Source organism: Haemorhous mexicanus, chromosome 13 (genome assembly GCF_027477595.1).
Source record: "Haemorhous mexicanus isolate bHaeMex1 chromosome 13, bHaeMex1.pri, whole genome shotgun sequence".
NCBI lineage: Eukaryota > Metazoa > Chordata > Aves > Passeriformes > Fringillidae > Haemorhous > Haemorhous mexicanus.
Genome location: NC_082353.1, coordinates 10,504,715 through 10,522,561, shown reverse-complemented (window position 1 = coordinate 10,522,561; position 17,847 = coordinate 10,504,715). Strand labels below are relative to the sequence as shown.

General features: G+C 37.3%; 1 protein-coding gene across 1 annotated transcript in view; it reads right to left on the bottom strand.

Annotated features, from left to right (window-relative positions):
• Positions 1–3,419: 3,419 nt before the first annotated feature.
• MYO5C (myosin VC) overlaps positions 3,420–17,847 on the bottom strand; it is a 34,019-nt gene continuing 19,591 nt past the window's right edge. Inside the window, exons 25-41 of the mRNA XM_059858326.1 lie at positions 17,160–17,340; positions 16,488–16,581; positions 15,619–15,682; positions 15,452–15,532; positions 14,882–15,062; positions 13,948–14,041; positions 13,138–13,189; positions 12,776–12,941; positions 12,444–12,531; positions 11,644–11,739; positions 10,552–10,706; positions 9,354–9,443; positions 8,055–8,205; positions 7,369–7,651; positions 6,178–6,352; positions 5,579–5,659; positions 3,420–5,321 (exon numbers count right to left, since the gene is read on the bottom strand). Coding sequence (XP_059714309.1) covers positions 5,169–5,321; positions 5,579–5,659; positions 6,178–6,352; positions 7,369–7,651; positions 8,055–8,205; positions 9,354–9,443; positions 10,552–10,706; positions 11,644–11,739; positions 12,444–12,531; positions 12,776–12,941; positions 13,138–13,189; positions 13,948–14,041; positions 14,882–15,062; positions 15,452–15,532; positions 15,619–15,682; positions 16,488–16,581; positions 17,160–17,340 — 2,185 coding nt within the window. The 3' untranslated portion in view covers positions 3,420–5,168. The remainder of the gene's footprint in view (positions 5,322–5,578; positions 5,660–6,177; positions 6,353–7,368; positions 7,652–8,054; positions 8,206–9,353; positions 9,444–10,551; positions 10,707–11,643; positions 11,740–12,443; positions 12,532–12,775; positions 12,942–13,137; positions 13,190–13,947; positions 14,042–14,881; positions 15,063–15,451; positions 15,533–15,618; positions 15,683–16,487; positions 16,582–17,159; positions 17,341–17,847) is intronic.

Here is a 17,847-nt window from a genome sequence, read left to right as displayed (position 1 = left end):
CTGTGGCTGCTATCTCGCTGCGAGTCCTCTCTTAAAAAAAGGATCTTACATAGCATAGTTTCTATTTTAACATTATGTGATAACCTAAAATTAGACTTAATATACTACTTAAGAAAACTAATACAGCATAACTTTCTAACATAAGACATATAATATTCATTTTAATATTTGCAAAAAGCCAATCACAAAATACACATTTTTCACAATGCACAAAGTCCAGCACAGAGCTTCCCACCACTGCTGTGCCAGCTCAGGAGCCTAGGCTGTATATAGACATCTGTAGGCTGGATAATCTCTCTGTGACTAATCTCTTGGGCTGGATGAACTGTCACTATATACAAGACAGTCATGTGCTCTGCAGAGTCTTTCTTTATGAAGAAAAACATAGCAAAACATATTTACACACACCATCACAATATGTGCTGTGCATATGGGTTCACTACATGTGGGAAAGCACTTTTAATTTGTACTTAGCCACTGCCAGCAGACAATAACCTGAAATCCACAGCAACAGCTGGACTTCTGAGAAACCTGTGCTGATCAATAAATTTTGTTTTTCCACTGCATTATAAAATAGTCATTATTATGCGTTACTTTTAAAGCTGAAAATATGACCTAGGATTTAGTCAGCAGCAGCTACAAAATATTATGACCAATATGCTGTTTGAGCAGAAAGTGATGCTTCAAGCACACTGACAGCTGGGTCATTACAAATCCACTTTTGTTCTCAAGCCAGGCATCTCTAAGATCAAAGCACTACCAACAGAGTATCAAAAACTACTTGAGAGTCAGACAAACAAATGAGAATAATATTGCAGTGTCATTTTTGTCTGTACATTTTTCATAGGGAAAACAAGACCTTTCCCCTCTTCTAAAAATGGAAGTTTTAAACAATATTTAGACTTGTACATAAAAAATGAATTTGTGGTAAACAATCAGAAGCAGTTATCACAAGAGAGATTTAAATGGAACAAAAGAAATTCAATGACCTATGACATTTTAGAATTTGTCTGGATGGACATTATACAAAAATCAAACCAAACTTTACTCTCTGTACTTGTCTCCACCCTGCTGTTTATTCTTACATATTTCAGTGGACTATTTGAAAATTAAGACAATAAATGCAGAAATCCTGCCCACTTTTAAGTCAATAAAAGTTTTGGTGTTGTCTCCAGGGGATGCATGACTTCATCTAAAAACATGTGGGAAGAAGAAATCTGTCCTGGAAGGAACTGCAGTGTAATAATTTAAAATTTGCATGGAGATTTCAGGCAACAGTCAAGGAGATTTGTATTCCACTTGATGAAAAGCAGCAAATATGGCCTGAAGCTTTTAATGTATTGTTTTGCAAATGTTAACCTGAGACCTCAAGCTGCCACCCTTTCCAGGGAGCTTCTCAGTGCTGTAAAATGCCTGCAGTGCCTGGGCTCAGCTCTCCTAGATCCTTAAAACTGGACATTGACAACTGAATAACCTGTTATTCCAAGGTTCTCAGAGTTAGTGATCCCTGAGGAACCACTGATCTTATTTGAATGAAATGTCATCAGTAGCTCCAGACACTTTTGACAATGATCTATTAGGCTTGGAATAAATACACTGGGCAGAATTAATCTTTGATAAAATATGAGAATTCGCTGGAGTAATGTACAGGAGGAATCACATCTGCTATCAGTATTTTACTTCAGATGAGATTTTGACACATTACAAAATTCTACTACAAGAGAAGCCAAAGTTCCAAACCAAAATTTTGGAATAATTAAAAAGCAGTATTACTCCTGGCATAGTATACAAATCCATCACTGTGACAACTTTTCACAGATATTTAAAGCAAAAAAGTCTAAAATCATTACAAGTTCTAGCACTGTAGCCTGCATTTTTAACCTTACCAGGTTTTTAAAGCTACATTAGAAATTTAAAGATGGTGAATCATTAAGAAATGTATTATTACAGAGAAATTCTGTACAATGAATCTTGTAAAATAAAAATAAAAAAAATTACCCACCTTTTCAGAGAGCAAGAACCTGGAGATTCTCAAGATGGCTAAGTAAGCCCTGTGCAGCTGCTAACATAGAAAGACAACCTTCCTATTAATTCTACTTAAAGGTATTTAAAGCTCAGCCTCTCCAGTTGCATCACCTCAGATCAGTTACATACTGGGGATTACTGATAATGACTTTATTTTAACTGCCCTCTTTTAGAACACAGAATAAAGAACAGAAACTATTAGGCAAGCCAGACCTTGCCTACCTGGTCTATACAGCAGGTTTATTTATGGTTTATTTGTAAACAAGTATTTGCTTGTTAACAAATATTAAAGTTGAAATATACCAGGGAGATGACTGACAACTGATTTTTCCAAATATCAACTTGGTATTCTGACAAACAGCACTGCCAATATTATCTCATATTAAAAAAAAAAAACCAAACCTTACAAGTCTAACAAATTGAGTATTGTACCTGCTGGTTCTTCCTTTGTTATACTTCTACAATTCTCCTGTTCTAAGACAGTAAATTTCAAGTCAATAGGATTAAAAATTGCTACTTTTCTCGCACTCTTTGAATTTTTGGGATATTTATGAAAACATGTCAAAAAAATTTAAGAACTGCCAAAGGTCACATCTATTATTAAGATACTATGGAAGGCACTGAATTAATGCCTTTAGATTTCACATTTGGTAGTCAAGAGGATCTGAGGGAAAAAAGAGAGAACCTCACCTCAGCCTAGTAGAGACTTGGGTAAAAGTAACCAGTCCTAATGATTTTTTATTAGAATATTATGGGAGCACAGAACTCAAAGGGACCACCTGTGCTGCTGAGCTCTATTCCCAGAAACTGCAGGAGTCACAAGTCTAAACACATCCAAAAATGCCAAAAGCATCTTACACATCTCTCCATAAGCCATTTCAGTGCTTCCCCACTGCAGTAAGGATCACCATTCAACACTTTCCCAGTTGAATGAAATACCTCTCTCCTTTAGCATCATCCTAGGAAAGTTAAACTCACTCATGCCCTTCACTAAAACTGCTCCTCATAATCAGAAGAATAACAGAGAACAAAATAGTTTTGCACTCAAATTCTGTCTGAAGGCATTAATATCAGCAAAAGCAAGATAAGTTCTGAGAGCATACAGTAAGCCAGATAATTTTAAATTTTGTTTTAAAAATATACCTTGTTGTTTGCATACACAGCATTAATAGCACACTCCACAAAAAGCTCTCAAAGTAACAAAGCATCAAATTGTCAGAACAGTTTTCCTTGATCAACAATTTTTGCCACAACAGCACATGCAGCTTGACACTTCTCTGTGATGTGGATGCAAGAGTGGGCTGTGATTTTCCTCACGTCAGCCCAGGTAACAGACACATTGCTCCAGGAGCTGCAAAAAAAGGCTGTGCACAATTTGCAGCAACAAAAGTTGCTTCCATTAAAAATAGTTTTATTTCCAGAAATTCATGAGGAGCCAAGGACAGCACACAATGCTGACAGGAAGAGACACAATGTTACAGCAAAGCAACTAAATTAAATAAATGTTTCTGGTGCAGTACAAGACTGACAGCACTCACAAATGTTCACATAGTTCCAAGTAACTTCTTTCAAGGGATTCCATACTGAAAACCTAACTACTGCATCACACAAAGAACTACAGATTTAAAACTACTTTATTTAATATGTTAAAATAGTCTACCTACATCTGTGATCTTTTGTACAGCTTTTATTGTTATCAAACAAACCACAAACTGTTTCCTTCATATATTTTGACTATATCTCTGTGGATATCATGAGGAATATGACACTGTACATGGTAAGCACCAGGAACACTAAATAGCAAGAATGATTCCCTCTTTACACTTAAAGGTTGTTTGTGAAATTAAACAAGTACTAACACTGTAGTAAAAGTAAAAAAAAAAAAAAAATCAAAGAAATTGTTCCTTAAATTAACTCAATTCATGATAATCCTTTAGCTATTTCAGAGCTTTAGTACTTGATTCTAATAACAATGGCAAACAGAGTAGCTAGAAACCCAGCAGTAGTTACCTATTTAAGGACAGTCAACCTTGTGGTGAGGTGAATGCTATTTCCCCTGCTGTTCTGACAGGGTCCAGAACTAAATAAAGGTATGTTTTACTCCCTGACCACAGGGAGAAGGCTGAAACAAAGCAGAAAGGAGACCATTTCTGCATTTAAGGATCCTGCAACTGAAATTATGTAAGTAAGGGTGAAATGTAAGGAATTAAACTTGGCCTGTGATAAACACCAGACCAAAGTTGCTGTACCTGCTCCTGTTCAGCCTCTGGACTGGAGGAGGGAAACCAGCAAAATGAGAAAGGCAGAAAGGTGATGTGTGCATACTCAGTGTGTATTCTGAAATACATTGCACTGCAGATGGAACCAAACCAGGAGATGACTCCTGCCTTTTAGAGGACCAAGCTTGCACTTCAAACCTGGATCATAGCATGAATTTTATATCTAACTTTTCTATTACAATAACTGATATTGAATGCAAACTTGGCACTGCAGAGAACAGAACTGAAACCTGTCTCCAAGACGAGCACCTGAGTCCCTGCTCTGGCCAAGGAGCTGTGCAGAGTGTCTGAGCTGCAGTCCAGCACTCAGAGAGCCGAGCCAGCCTGCCTACAAAAAGACATTGTGGGTTTGTAACAGCCATTCTCTTAGATTGATCTCAGTTCCCCTCTTCGCAGAAAGGTGAAAGCCAGTCTCAAATATATCAAGGCAAAGAACAAAATTGCCTTGGGAAGAAAAAAACCCCTCTCATTAGAGGAAGTGAAGGCAAAGAAAATTGTAAAGCAGTAACATCTATCACATGCCAGTCTTCCCCTCTGACTGCTGCTGACAGGGCAGCAATGCAAACTTGTCAGATAAATGCTTTTCTTGTTGGGTATGGAGGAAAAACTCTATGGTAAGCTTTGTGTCCAAGTGATGATATAAAGTTACTCTTGTAGGACTGAAATGAAGGAAGAAAGGTAAGAAAAGGGAGAAGGAAATAACAAGACAAAATTCCTCCTACACTTCAAGTCTTGACCAACAAACAAGTTTTTAACAGCTTAATTCACTGCACTCTGCCATACTACCCAGCAGCTGGTGAAATAAACCATGACAGTCTGCTGTCTTTACAGAGTCTCTGAGGAAATACCAATTCACTGGTCTTATTAAACCCTCGTGAGAAAGCCAAGTTTGAAGCTGCTGGGGACTTGTATGAGTTCCAAAGCATGTGGAGAGGGGGTGAAAGGAAACGTCACTTGGAAGAGATGCTTGGTATCAAGCATCAGCTGTGGAACATCCTCACGGTTGTTTAGCATAGCCTGAAATGAGAACAGAAAGAGTGTGAAAACAATGAATTAAGAATCAAAGGAAAGCCAGTACATTGCTTTCTTCCCATGGCAAATCTTGCTTTTCCATGATGTTAAGCAGATTTGCTTGCATCACTTTCAAGAGTCTAGAAGATGAGCTACTTAGCAATAATGTGATGTAAAGGCCAAATACAACAGTAAAGCATCAAAACTCATGTGTGTGAAGTACCCTGTGAGCTGAATATGGAAACAGCAGTGGCAGCTCTTACCTGGACCTTCCGAACAAACGATGGAGTCACTCTTTTCTCAAAGTCATCTATTGGAGTGTATGAGTTCAGGATCTTAACTATCTGCTCAAATTACAAAAGACTATTTTAGTGTGTCACAAAAAGGGAGAGGACAAAAAGAAGAAAGTATTATCATGACATTCTAACTGATATTTAATTAAAGTCTCAGTAAAACATTTTGCAATAGAGAGATTTTTGACTTGTCACCTACTGACTTGTTACATATATGATGATTGCTATGACTCATTTCCAGAGGTGTCAGCAGATCAAGAAGATGTAGAAAAAGCTGAACTGATTAAGAGAAACAATAAAAAAACCCTGTGACAGACTAAAAAAAATACATTGTGGAACAAAACTGTGGGATACAACAAAGCAGGGAAGCATTCACCACGGGAGCAGTTAAAGTGCTCAAAACAATCAGGAATAAGGAGTTAAAATTTCATTTTAACAAGTGATGATGTGGAGTGCTGAGGAATGCTACTTTTATGAAATGAAAGTCCAATGGTTTTTTGCAACAAATTATGTTAGATAGCTAAGATTCTGCAATCAGTGCTGCCAGAAGAAAACAGATGGTTCATTACCTGCACAGTAGAAAGACATGTGCAGTGTTCACATATTTCCTTGGCATCATCATCTGTGATCTTTTTAACCTGAAGGAGCCAGGCTGCTTGAGACAGGGGCTCCAAAGTTTCTTTGGCATTGCTGCTTTGAAGATTCTTGTCCTTAAGCCATTCTTCTAAGTAGCTGATATTACATCTGGGTTAAACCATGAACAAAGAACAGAAATGTACTCTTCCAAGTAACTTGACAAGCAAGTTACTTTGAAGACTGCTAAGGAAGAAAGATTCTTCTAAGGTTGTTTTCAAATTAATATATTTTAAGTTAAAAATAATACCTGCAGATAATAAAATTCAAACAATTAATAGCTTATTTAACTATAAATTAAATCCTTGTTATATTTCAATTCTTATTTTTTCTTCACTGTCTATTTTTTAAAGCTTGGCTAATAGAAAGCAAGTTATTAGTGTAGCTGTTGCTTCCAGAAAATTACTAACATATAGTGGCATTGTCTACTGCACTGTGTGGCATTAAAACATTTATTTGCAACTGAGCATGTACAAGAAATGAGAATAATCTTTGCTGTTACAAAGCAGGGCCAGGCTTATAAAGGATGGGCAGCTTTCTCCTAATAATGTTCCTAGATGGGCCAAGATTTTACTGATTTTCTTTCCCCTGAGCCTGCAGACTGACTCATGGAAAACAAATGCACTGTTTTTTCTGCAAACACTTAGGAGCATGTTTCCTTGATGCTTGCAACAGGAGGGGTGATGCTCAATCTACACCCTCCAAGGCTCTGTCCCAGTGCCTGTCTCATCACAGAGCTTGAAACATGCAAGTCAGCTTTTGTATCCCTGCCAGCCCTGGGACACTGCACCTGTTCACTGTGGTAAGAAAGAATTAAAAATACTGTTGGTCACATCACGGATGAGCTAGCATGGAAAGAATCCTAACCATGCCTGACTTTAAGCTTCAGACTGTAATTTTCTCTGTCTTTTCCTCCACTAGTGTTTCCATGGAAAGAATAATTTATAGTTGTCACGTTGAGAAAGCTCAGCCCAAAATATGAAGATTTGATTTTCCAAAAGAAGTAAAAACAACTGGCTACTACCAGCAGAATGGTCACAGAATATCCAGTGACTCAGAGGTAAAGGACATTACATACAAGTGTTAAAAATTCATTCTCAGGCTTGTTGAAACTTTACTGGCTTTACCTTATCTGCATTCCTTTTCTACAGGAGCACATGTCCTTGCGGAGGAAGAGACTATTGAGGGTGACAGCTCCAATCAGAAAGAAAAGCTGCTTCACTGCCTGCTTTAGGAGCTCAGAGTCCAAGCCATTCTGACACATAGTGCTATAAAAATAGCTGAGCTGCTGCAAGATAGAGGTCATAGTGTAGGTATCCGTGTCATCTATACTGGAAGAACGTTTACGGAACCCCGTAGGTTTCAAGCCAGAAATTCCTTGAAGACTTTCATATTCCAGCATGCCTGGTACTGAAATACAACAGAAAATAACTGATGAAATCAAAATTCCCGAGGCTCCTTTTGGTTGCATTAATTATTGAACAAAACTTCTTTCAGGATGTTTTAGAAGTTAATTGATACAAGAAAAATAAGATACAAAGGCTTCCAGAGCACACAATTTTAAAAAAGCCTTTTATTTTTGTATGATGTTGCTCAGATTCACAGCATTATCCTTGACTAGGATAATTTTGAGGAAAAAGTCTGGGAATATATGATTCAGTGACATTTGTATGTGTAGAAACACACATGCAGGAACACCTAAGTATAAATATCAGGAGAAAGGAATCTGTCCCACCCTCTGCCTCCCGGTATGAGCTTTCTTCATATACTTCACAAGCTACATTTAGGTACTCTGGGATTGCTGTTGTCTTACCAATCATGTGCTGAATGTTGTTCTCCATTACAATAATGAATTGGTGATATATCTGAATTGCCAAATCACTGAGAATTTGTCTGTATTCTGAGAGATCAAAATGCTTCAAACAGTTCTTATTCTGACGTGGAGTATTTTGCTTCATGAATTCCTACAAGTGAGTTGTAAATATAATTAGAAATCACATAATGTGGTAATTATAAATTGTTACTGCAATGTGTTGGAGTTACTCATTCCATCTCTGGCTGAACACAGAATGAGTCAAAGCTAATTTCAATGGGTGCTTCCTGTACTTAATTTTCCAGTTTAGGCTGACGTTTGCTGTGCTCGTAAAGCCAAAGGAAAGACACGCATAGATGTCAATGAACTTTGGAGCAACTCCTCGATCTCTTAAACAAAAAGCAAACCCTCCCTGTTCTAACTCCCTCCTCTCCCTAACTCCCCCCACCTCCCCCACCAAAAAAAAAAAAAAAAAACCAACACCATAAAAATAAGCCAAAAACATAGCTGTTTCAACTATGATGGCAAACAAAAACATTAATTTTAGATTTTCATTAGCGAAGTTCTGACTTCAAAAGTCTACTCCGAATCCTAACCTGTTTAATATTCATTAGAAAGCAGATTAAAAGCAAATTCTGGATTTAGAGCTTTCCCTACTGCTGCAGCCCCAGTTAGAGTATTGGTAATGAAGTTTAACGGGTTTGGGTTCTGTGTGACCCTGCTGTGGCCACGAGAGGGAGCGACTCCAACGCCAGCTCAGGACACCCAAGTCTGTAAAACCTCTTAAAAATACAGTCAGAGTTTCCAACTGAAAAGAATGAAAAGAAACTTGAATCTCAGGATGAGATTTAGCTTAAACAAGCAAGTGAAATAAGGGAAAATCCTGGAAAGTTTATTGTTTTGCTTCTTTCCAGCGGTTTTCTTCTATTTTGGTAGAAGTAAATATTTGAATGGCCCTAAATATAAACTAGCAAAGCTGTTTTATATATATACATGGGGATATCTGAAGTCCAGCTCAAATTAAACTCATGTGGAAAGACTCAAATTAAGTAGCAGTTTCCATGTCATGACTTTAACCTACTTTAGCACTTTGATGTTTCCTTCATTTCCCTTGATCCATTAATTCTATACTGTCTCATTATTTGTATAAACACATAACACCACTGCAGAGCAATGTGAATATATAAATACCTGTAGGGAACACTGGTGAGCTGGTGAATAGTTATTAATTAATGCTATTTTAAATTTCAATTAAAATCTGTCAAAAGTAATGAAATTATTTTATTAAATCAATCCTACCTCTTCCCCGCTGTACTGCTTCAAACAGTTCAGAAAATAATATGTGTTGGAAAGCCAAAAGGACAACATCTCAAAGTCTTCTGAATGTTCCTGAAAATGGTAAGTAAAGCAGTCTTACTATGGTATTGTCTGACAAAGTTAATTCAATAATTAAACTTAATACCATTACAGCATTGGTAGAACAGAGCCCATCTATAGCAGAAGGAGCACAGAGCATCTGAAAGGTGGTGAACAAATCCTGCTCTGTTTTCAGGCTAACACATAACAAAGATCTCTCTTTTGATTGGTAAATACTGCTTAAGTATTCTTAATAGACAGGCTAAATAATAAGCCTGAACAAACAGTTTTACAATTCCTGTGGATATGTAGTGTGCTGGAGGGCTTCCTGCAAAGAAGTGTGAACAACACCTGCATTCACAAATGAAACTGCACTACATAAAAACACAGTTGTAACTATCTATCTCCTTTTTTTTTATTAGCTGAGTAAACACAAGCTTCTCTATGGATAAACTGTGCTATAAATTTGTTTCTGTACAAACTTATAGGCATTCTCTGTACAACATGTCCAACTGCACAAACCACAGTCCATTCCTGCCTGTGCTACCTCCCTGTGTCTGGTGTTTCACTCTGTTATAAATCCATTCACACAGCTGAATTTGTTATGCATACAGCACAGCAATTTTTGTTTATAATTTAATTTTGTACACTGGCTGGCAATTTGTTTTTAATCGTTTGGGTTCTAGTGCTGCAGTACAGATGACATGTTGAATTACACCAGCAGCCAAGCAGTGCAAAAACCTCCTCAGAGCCCACTGCCAGCTTGCTGCCAGACATACCAGCCTTCATTTCTGTCCCTCTGACTTTGACAGGGCTGAAAGTACAGGTGCACTTCACCTAATTAGCTACTCATTGTAAAATGTAAAGTGCTTTAAATGATTTTGTCAACAACATCTTCAGATAAAAATAATTTATGTTAATGCATTCTGTGGATTCTGTGTTCAGCACAGCAGAACCTTACCTGGGGACTTTACAGGGATGCTACTACAAACCTCAAAAAGTGTCACTAATATTATCATTCCTTTCTAGGAACACCAGCAAATGGAAGTGTTGGCATTTCCCAGGTACCACGCATGCATCTGGTAAACCTTTGGTTCAAAACCAAAAAGCACAGTACAGGACAATGAAACGCAGCTCCTACCTTAACAACCTGCTTGATGCCATCAATGGTTACATTCATGAAAGACTTCAGCATGTCAGCATCGTTCAGGTAATCTGCATACCTCACACACATGAACAGGATGTGAGCTGGAAGGCCAGGTATCATATTAACTACAACTCCACGTGGCTTCAAATCTGCATGGAGGAGAGTCATCTGGTTTATTATGGAAAAATCCAATTTTCAGTGTATCATTCCAAAAAAGACAAATGCCATGCTGTTCCTTTCTGCAGTGACCAGTCACTTGATAACTGATTTATTGGTCAAGCTCTTGTTTCTGACAACTTCTGTAACAGTATTGCTCACATGAGTATTAATTATATTTTCCTGGGGGGTAGGAGAGTATTGTAGCAAATTCTAAGGTCCAGCATGGGCTATGCCAGGCAGCACAACTTCAAAAAGCAAATTACATTTAAATACCCATTGGATGCCCCACCAAATTCCAGCATTGCTTAGGCCACACCTTTGTTCACAAAAACATTAACATTCAAAAGTGAGAAGAAAAGGCATGAGTTGTTACTTTAATAATGGTACAAATGTACATGGAAAATTTGTCAAATTCACTATTAATTGTAAGCTAATGAGAAAAACTGGTTTGGCAGCTAGACTGATACTGTAAAGTAGCTCACATGAAGGACAAAATCCTTCTGCAAGAGAAACATGAAGTACAGTTCCTTTCAGTGAAGGGAAGATATGGCAAGGACAGACAGGAGAGCAACCATCACACATGGATATAAGCACAGTGACTTACAGACTTAGCAGATGACCAGGAAGAAAGTAAATTGAAGTCCCTGGTGTGTTCTTGGGATTTATAGCTTTAGAGGTGGATAAATAGTAAGAAAGATAACAGAGTCAGCATTATGTAGAGTCAGAGGAATCATTTTTACACAGATAAAGCACTTCTGTACTTGAAATATCTGGTCCTGGAAAGAGAGCAGTACAAATTGTACTGGTGGTAAGAGAACAGGGAAAAGACAGCTTTGAATGAAAGTGAAATATGGTGCCATATAGTTTTTATGACAGTGTTCTGAGTATTGTTGATGACTTATAAAATATCAAGTTTTACTAAAATACCGAGGATCAGATTCTGAATGATCCTTTCTTCATCCTCTTTTTTGTACTCCATCATTCCAATGTACTCTTTGGGCACAGTGGGCACATGGGCTTCAGCTGTCAAACACAAAAGCACTGTTACTTCCAGGTTAAGGGTTAAGCTAATAGTCATCTTAGAACAAACTACTGGAGAAAAGCAGTTTTCTCTGTAATAAAGAAAGCCCACACTAATGTTCTTATCTTATGGCTCCAAGCATTATGAGTTAAGTAACATTTATATTATTCATGAATAGCTTCACTGGATTCAGTGGGATTACTTGCAGTAAGAAGAAAAAAGAAAACCAGCAAAGTTACAACTCTACATTAGAAAACTTTGCAATGTTTTTGATAGCATCCTGTAGTGAAGAATTAATTTGTCTGTAAGAGCTTTGCACAGACCAACTTCACATCAGGAATCATCTGCCATTTGAAGGCTCATGGGAGGGGCTCCTTGTCAGATGCAGAACTAACCCTGTTGCCTCAGAGAATTTGTGTGAAGGTGGGCATAAACTGCTGTTGGCAGGACCTTATCCCTGTGCCTGCATCTTTATCATCTAGACCAGGTCCCCTGTGTGCCTATGATGTAGCTGGGGAAAAAACAAACCAACCAGGAAAGGACTTCTATGTAATTTGTGTTGATGATTCCCCTGGCACATTTTTCTGAGGTATTGAATTTCTAACTCCATCCCAAACTCCACCTGCTTAAAAATATATTTTTTCTCCAAACAAACACTTAGCATTCAAAGCCATTAAACAAAATAAATCACATAATAATATCTTACATTTTTCAATAGTCTTGGTCAGAGTTTTGATCTGATCTTCTAATTTTTTTATTATTCTGTCTTTCATGTCTAGCTTTTCTTCAAGATCCTGTAATAATCAAAGTCAGTGAGTTCAGAGTAAACACAATCAAAAAATGCTTTTTACTGCTTCATGTTATTGCCACAATTAATATTATGATGTGCTTTTACTTATATTTGCTGGAAGAAACACCCTCATATCTTTTTTCTCCCCAAATTGAGGAAACATCCTATCAATACCAAAAAACCATAATTTCATTCTTTTTATCCTGCATTTCAGGTACAGTTTCTTAATGACAATTTCATTTCCTCACCATGTTTTCCACAGCAAGTCGAGTTGTCACTTGCTTTATCTTGCTTTGTAGTTCACCCTGGACTTCATCTTGCATCAAACCATTGCTCAGCCCCTCAATTCCTTGGATTGTGTCCTTCAGACTCTCTTTTTCTTTTATGTCTACTTCATTCTGGGCCTCAGTAGTTCTAAAAACAGGTAAGAAGTCTTGTCTCTTAATCTTTTGTAAAAGCACAGTCAGATCATACTTATCCATTAGTTATTAACTGTACAAAACACTCTAAGGCAAATCTTAAGTGGAATGTCATTTAAGAGTTTAAGTGACTCTGTTACTATATAGTGACTACATTGCTTATTAAAAACAAAAAATTATTAAAAAATTACCGTCTTTGTGTCCTGTCCCGTTCCAGCTCATAGTGCAGCCGATTTGACATCTCTTCCATTTTTTTCAATAAGAAATGGCAGCAAAACCCAAAACAAAACAGAAACAACAAAATCAAAGGTATTTACTGCTCAGTACTAGTATTCAGTAAATCTTTCATACACTCATACACTCATAATTTTGTTTCATCTAATGAAATCGAATGACCTGCCAGATAATGTATCAGAGAAATATGGGACTACTCCATACCACAAAGAAAATTATATGGAATGAAGAATTTTGATACTGCTAACTTCTTGCAGTTGGCAGTAAAACTACTCATAAATTTTAAATCAGTTGCCTAGGAAGACACTGCAGTTACAGACACTCCAAATCCTCAGCAAAGTATGCTTTCCTAAATTGAGAAGGACTTTTCCCTCTGTCTCCCACTCTGAGTTTTGCAGCATTCTCTTAAGTCTACCTCATAGAGTATGCTTTAAGTTCCAAATTATCTTTCCTTTTTACTGTTCCCAAAGGACATACTCCATTTCACATATTCTTAGCAGAGCCCTATGGAATACATTTGGAAACCTCCAAACCCCAGAACTGAATGACCTCAAAAAAGCACATATTTGCATGTATCTTATTTTTTCAGAAGAGATAGAACACACATTTTTCATTGCATTTCTTCCATTTTACTAATAAGAAAGTAAGTAATAAGGCAATGAAGTCATGATGGAATATTAATTCAGCTTTTAGAAGTTTGGTTCCAGGGAATTAATCAAGTTCACCTCAAACAACTGAAAGACTGGGGACCATAGTGGGACCATTACCTTTCAACTTTATGGTCTGCTCTTGAAGACGGTTTTCAAGATCTAATTTTTGATTTTCAAGTTCAGCAACTTGCTGCTTAAGATCTGGGATTACCTTTTAGAGAAAAAGGAGATTTGTGTATCTCAGCACATTCCTTCTTTTCAAATCCCTGCAGTAGTTCCTAAGTCACCCCAAGACCCTGAACTGCCAATAGTCCAAACCAGCGGGAAGCTCTGGGGAGGTTCTGCTGCCTGCTTGCCTGACTTGTTTGACTTTTCTTTAGATTGACTTGCTGGCCAATCTAAAATCTAAATACTGAACTAATCAAATTGTTGGACTTTCCCACTACTACCATTGTTTTGTTCTAGTTTAAAGGAAATTACACTATGGCTTTAATTTCCCTAGTTCAATTAACAGTGAAAAAACCCCCTCAAAATTCCAGAAAACAGTTACAAAAATAATATCATAAGTAACTTTTCCTTTTATTTTCATTTTTGTAACTCGGTTTTGAAAATATTTCTTTGATTATTTTTCAGAAAAATAATATGGCATGTGCTATCTCCTGGAACAACATAGTTCCTTGTGTCAGACAGTTTTGCACAGCACCAGGTGTCAGGCTCTGCAGCCGTGCCTGTAGCTGGTTTTGGAATGTGTAGCTGCCCTCTGGTGGGGAGAGCCTCAGAACTCTGAGGAGGCTTCTGAGAAAAATCTCAAATCAGGTTCATGCAAATGAAAAGGCAGAAAGTCTCGGTGAGGCTGCCCCAGCAGGCTGGACACCCAGACAGTAAATTTGGCTGTCTCCTTACACACCACCCCAGCAGGCAGGAAGGAGCCTCAGGGATGTGCCACCTTACATGGCCCCATTTGTTTGAGCCTTGAGGTTTCAAAGACATGCCCACAATATTTGGAGAGCCACAAAGACATCTGGGCTTTACTTCTGCACCTGCACCTTACCAGATTTTCTGAAGTTAGCCTGCTAACTTCCAGCCTAATGCCATCGTTGATGTCATTTTCCTCTCGGAATAATTTCTGTAGATGATTAATATCTTGACTAAGATGTTCAACTTTAAAGTTCAAACCTTCAATCTCCTTCTCATATATTTCTTTCTGAGACTGGAAATGGCTTTCCAATACTCTGTTAAAACAAAAAGGAGAAAGAACATGGCAGATGCAGAATGACCTTGATTAAATGGGTCAAATTTAATACAAAATGAAAACAAAGTACTGTGATTAACACAGAGATATTCCATTACATCACCTGTGAATTAAAGGAGTTGAAAGTTATGCATGATATCTCAGAGGAAACACATTTTCCTGACTGACACATCTACACTTATCTCACTGGCTTGGTAGAAGTTTATTCAACTGATTTTAAACTGCTCAGCTCATCATATAATGTAGTGTATGTTCATTTCCTTAACAGAAGTTCAGTATTGCACTGTAAAATTTGTTACCCACTGATCTATTGATTTATCTTCTAGGTCACAGCTTGGAGTTATGGAAACACTGAAGAACTGAACTAACCTTGTGGCTTTTTTCAAGCCCTCATATGCAAACCACAGTTCTCCATCCTCATTTAAGTGTTCCAGATCCTCTGTAGAGAGTCTAGAATGCAAGGCAGAACCATTAGAGTGCAGATGACCATAATGCATTCCTTAAGCTTTTTAGAAGATGCCTCAGAACAAAATTACCTGCTTCTTACATCTTCAAAATCATAACTTTCAAGAAGCTGCTTTGTAACTTCTGACATCTTTTCTGGAAAAAAAACCCACAAAGTTTATAAAATTCATTATTTTCTCTGCATGTTTCATTATAAAGATCAAACCATCCTCTTCCTAAATCTAACAAGGTTCTTCCCTGGTACTCAGTAAATAGATCTGATTTACCAGAGGAATACCATGAAGGACTCAGTTCTACTTTGGGACATGTAGGACCATTAGGTTGATGTACCACCAATACTGCCTTTTCTCTGAACTCTCAGTGCAAGGTTACATCTTCCTGGGCAGAATCTGGGCAACTCCTAGAGTTTTACAGATGATTTATCATCTTGGGCTAGGTTACTACATTAAATGCTGCAAATGCAGGTTTGCTCTTTGACATTACTATCATTAAATAAAGTTCAAAACAGAAGTGCTTGTTAAGTGTATTTTTCCAAAGAGAACCCAAACCAGCAAGTTATTTAAGCATATTTGAAATTATTGGACCTAGGACAAAGGACAGGATGAATGAAAACTAGATAACATCGTTTACACAATTTTGGGTCACTTGTTAAACTCTAAGTGAAGTTTAGATTTTAGGTGAAGTTTAAATCATTAGTATTTATTTCCAAACACAAAGGAAAAATGTCTGAAATCAAGAGTTTCCTCAAAGGGGTACCCCAGATCTCAGTGTTCAGTGACCACTTTGTACACTGTATATACATGGATGGATGGAATTAAACCACCGTGGGATGGGAAGGAGAACTGGAGTTCTGTCATAGCTGACATTGAAGAGATCAATTTAAACTGGCCTGGCTCAACTGCACTTAGGAATTCTCTGCACTGCCTGGTATGAGGCTTACCCCTCAATTCTCTCTTCTGTGAGTGGGCCTGCTTTTCAACATCCAATTTCTGTGTCTGAAGAAGTTCAATTTCCTTTTGCAACTCAGGTATTTTCTGAATCAAACAGAAATCATATACTGAGACAAGGAGTGAATGAGAAGGGTTGAGTATCAGTTAAATCATGATTATAATTAAGAACAAGTTAATATGGTGAAAAGCTTAAAATGCATTGTGTTTAAAGCACCTGGTTCTCAGGCATCAGAACAGAAAAGTAGCGTGAGGTACTGAAAAAAAGATGTTTGTGCCATGGAAATGAATCAGAGAACAAAAATATGACTTTTCACTAATTTAAGGTTCAGTTTATAAACTACATGTACGAAAAATCCCCTGAGAAACAAATACTTTCTCAGGAAAATGGAAGGAAAACAGATCTATATATTCAAATTTATAAATATTAAAGCACATCATACTTGAAAACATGCACTTATTACTGAGAGCAGCAACTTGCATTGCCTACTACAGGAAAATAATGCAATATAGTGATGTACCAAATACAGCTTATTGACCAAAGCTTCTTCTAAAAATGGACTGGAAATAAAAAAATTAGTGAAGATAATCTATAAACAAAACATGCACATTCTCCACTTGCTTTCTCTAGCAAAGACTCCAAAATGAAATGAGTCATGCTTTACCTGTGCTTGTTTTGTAAGCTGTCCTACTTCAATTTTCAAGCCATCCTGAATGATAATTTCTTGCTGAATTTGTTGCTGTAGCTGAGTTTTTTCTTCTTTCAGAATCTTAATTTCTCCCTTGAGCAATTCAATCTCCTTTTCATAGTCCTGCTTCTGGTTTTGGAAATTTTTCTCAAGTATCCTAAAGAATACAATGAAAAGGTAATTTTATTCATCTACATTCGTAAGTGAAAAAGTGGGCTTTGTTTTAGTTTTAATTTGAAGGACATGCTTCCTTGAAGAACACTTAAATGAACCATAATTACTTTTAAATGCCATCCTACATCCTCAGAACCCACCCACATAATGGATGATAATGGGAGGAGAACATCCCTATATTTTCTTACAGTTTTAGTATATTTAATTTTCCTTTACAGCTTCTTACAGTTTCCAGTATATTTCTGCTGAATTGGCTTCCAGCATCACACAGGTAATGAGCAAACCAGAAAAAACTAGGAAAAGAAATCCTCTTAATATAATCTGAAGGTATTGGCAGCTGAAATCAGACTGAGCTGGAGCACCACAGAGCTTCCAGCCCTCAGGAGCAGTGACTGATTGCTCTCTTCACACTTCAGAGAACAGCACTTCTCTGGTACTGAAGGTTCTCTGTCTTGGACTGGAAAAGTTTTTGGGAAATAAACACTTGATC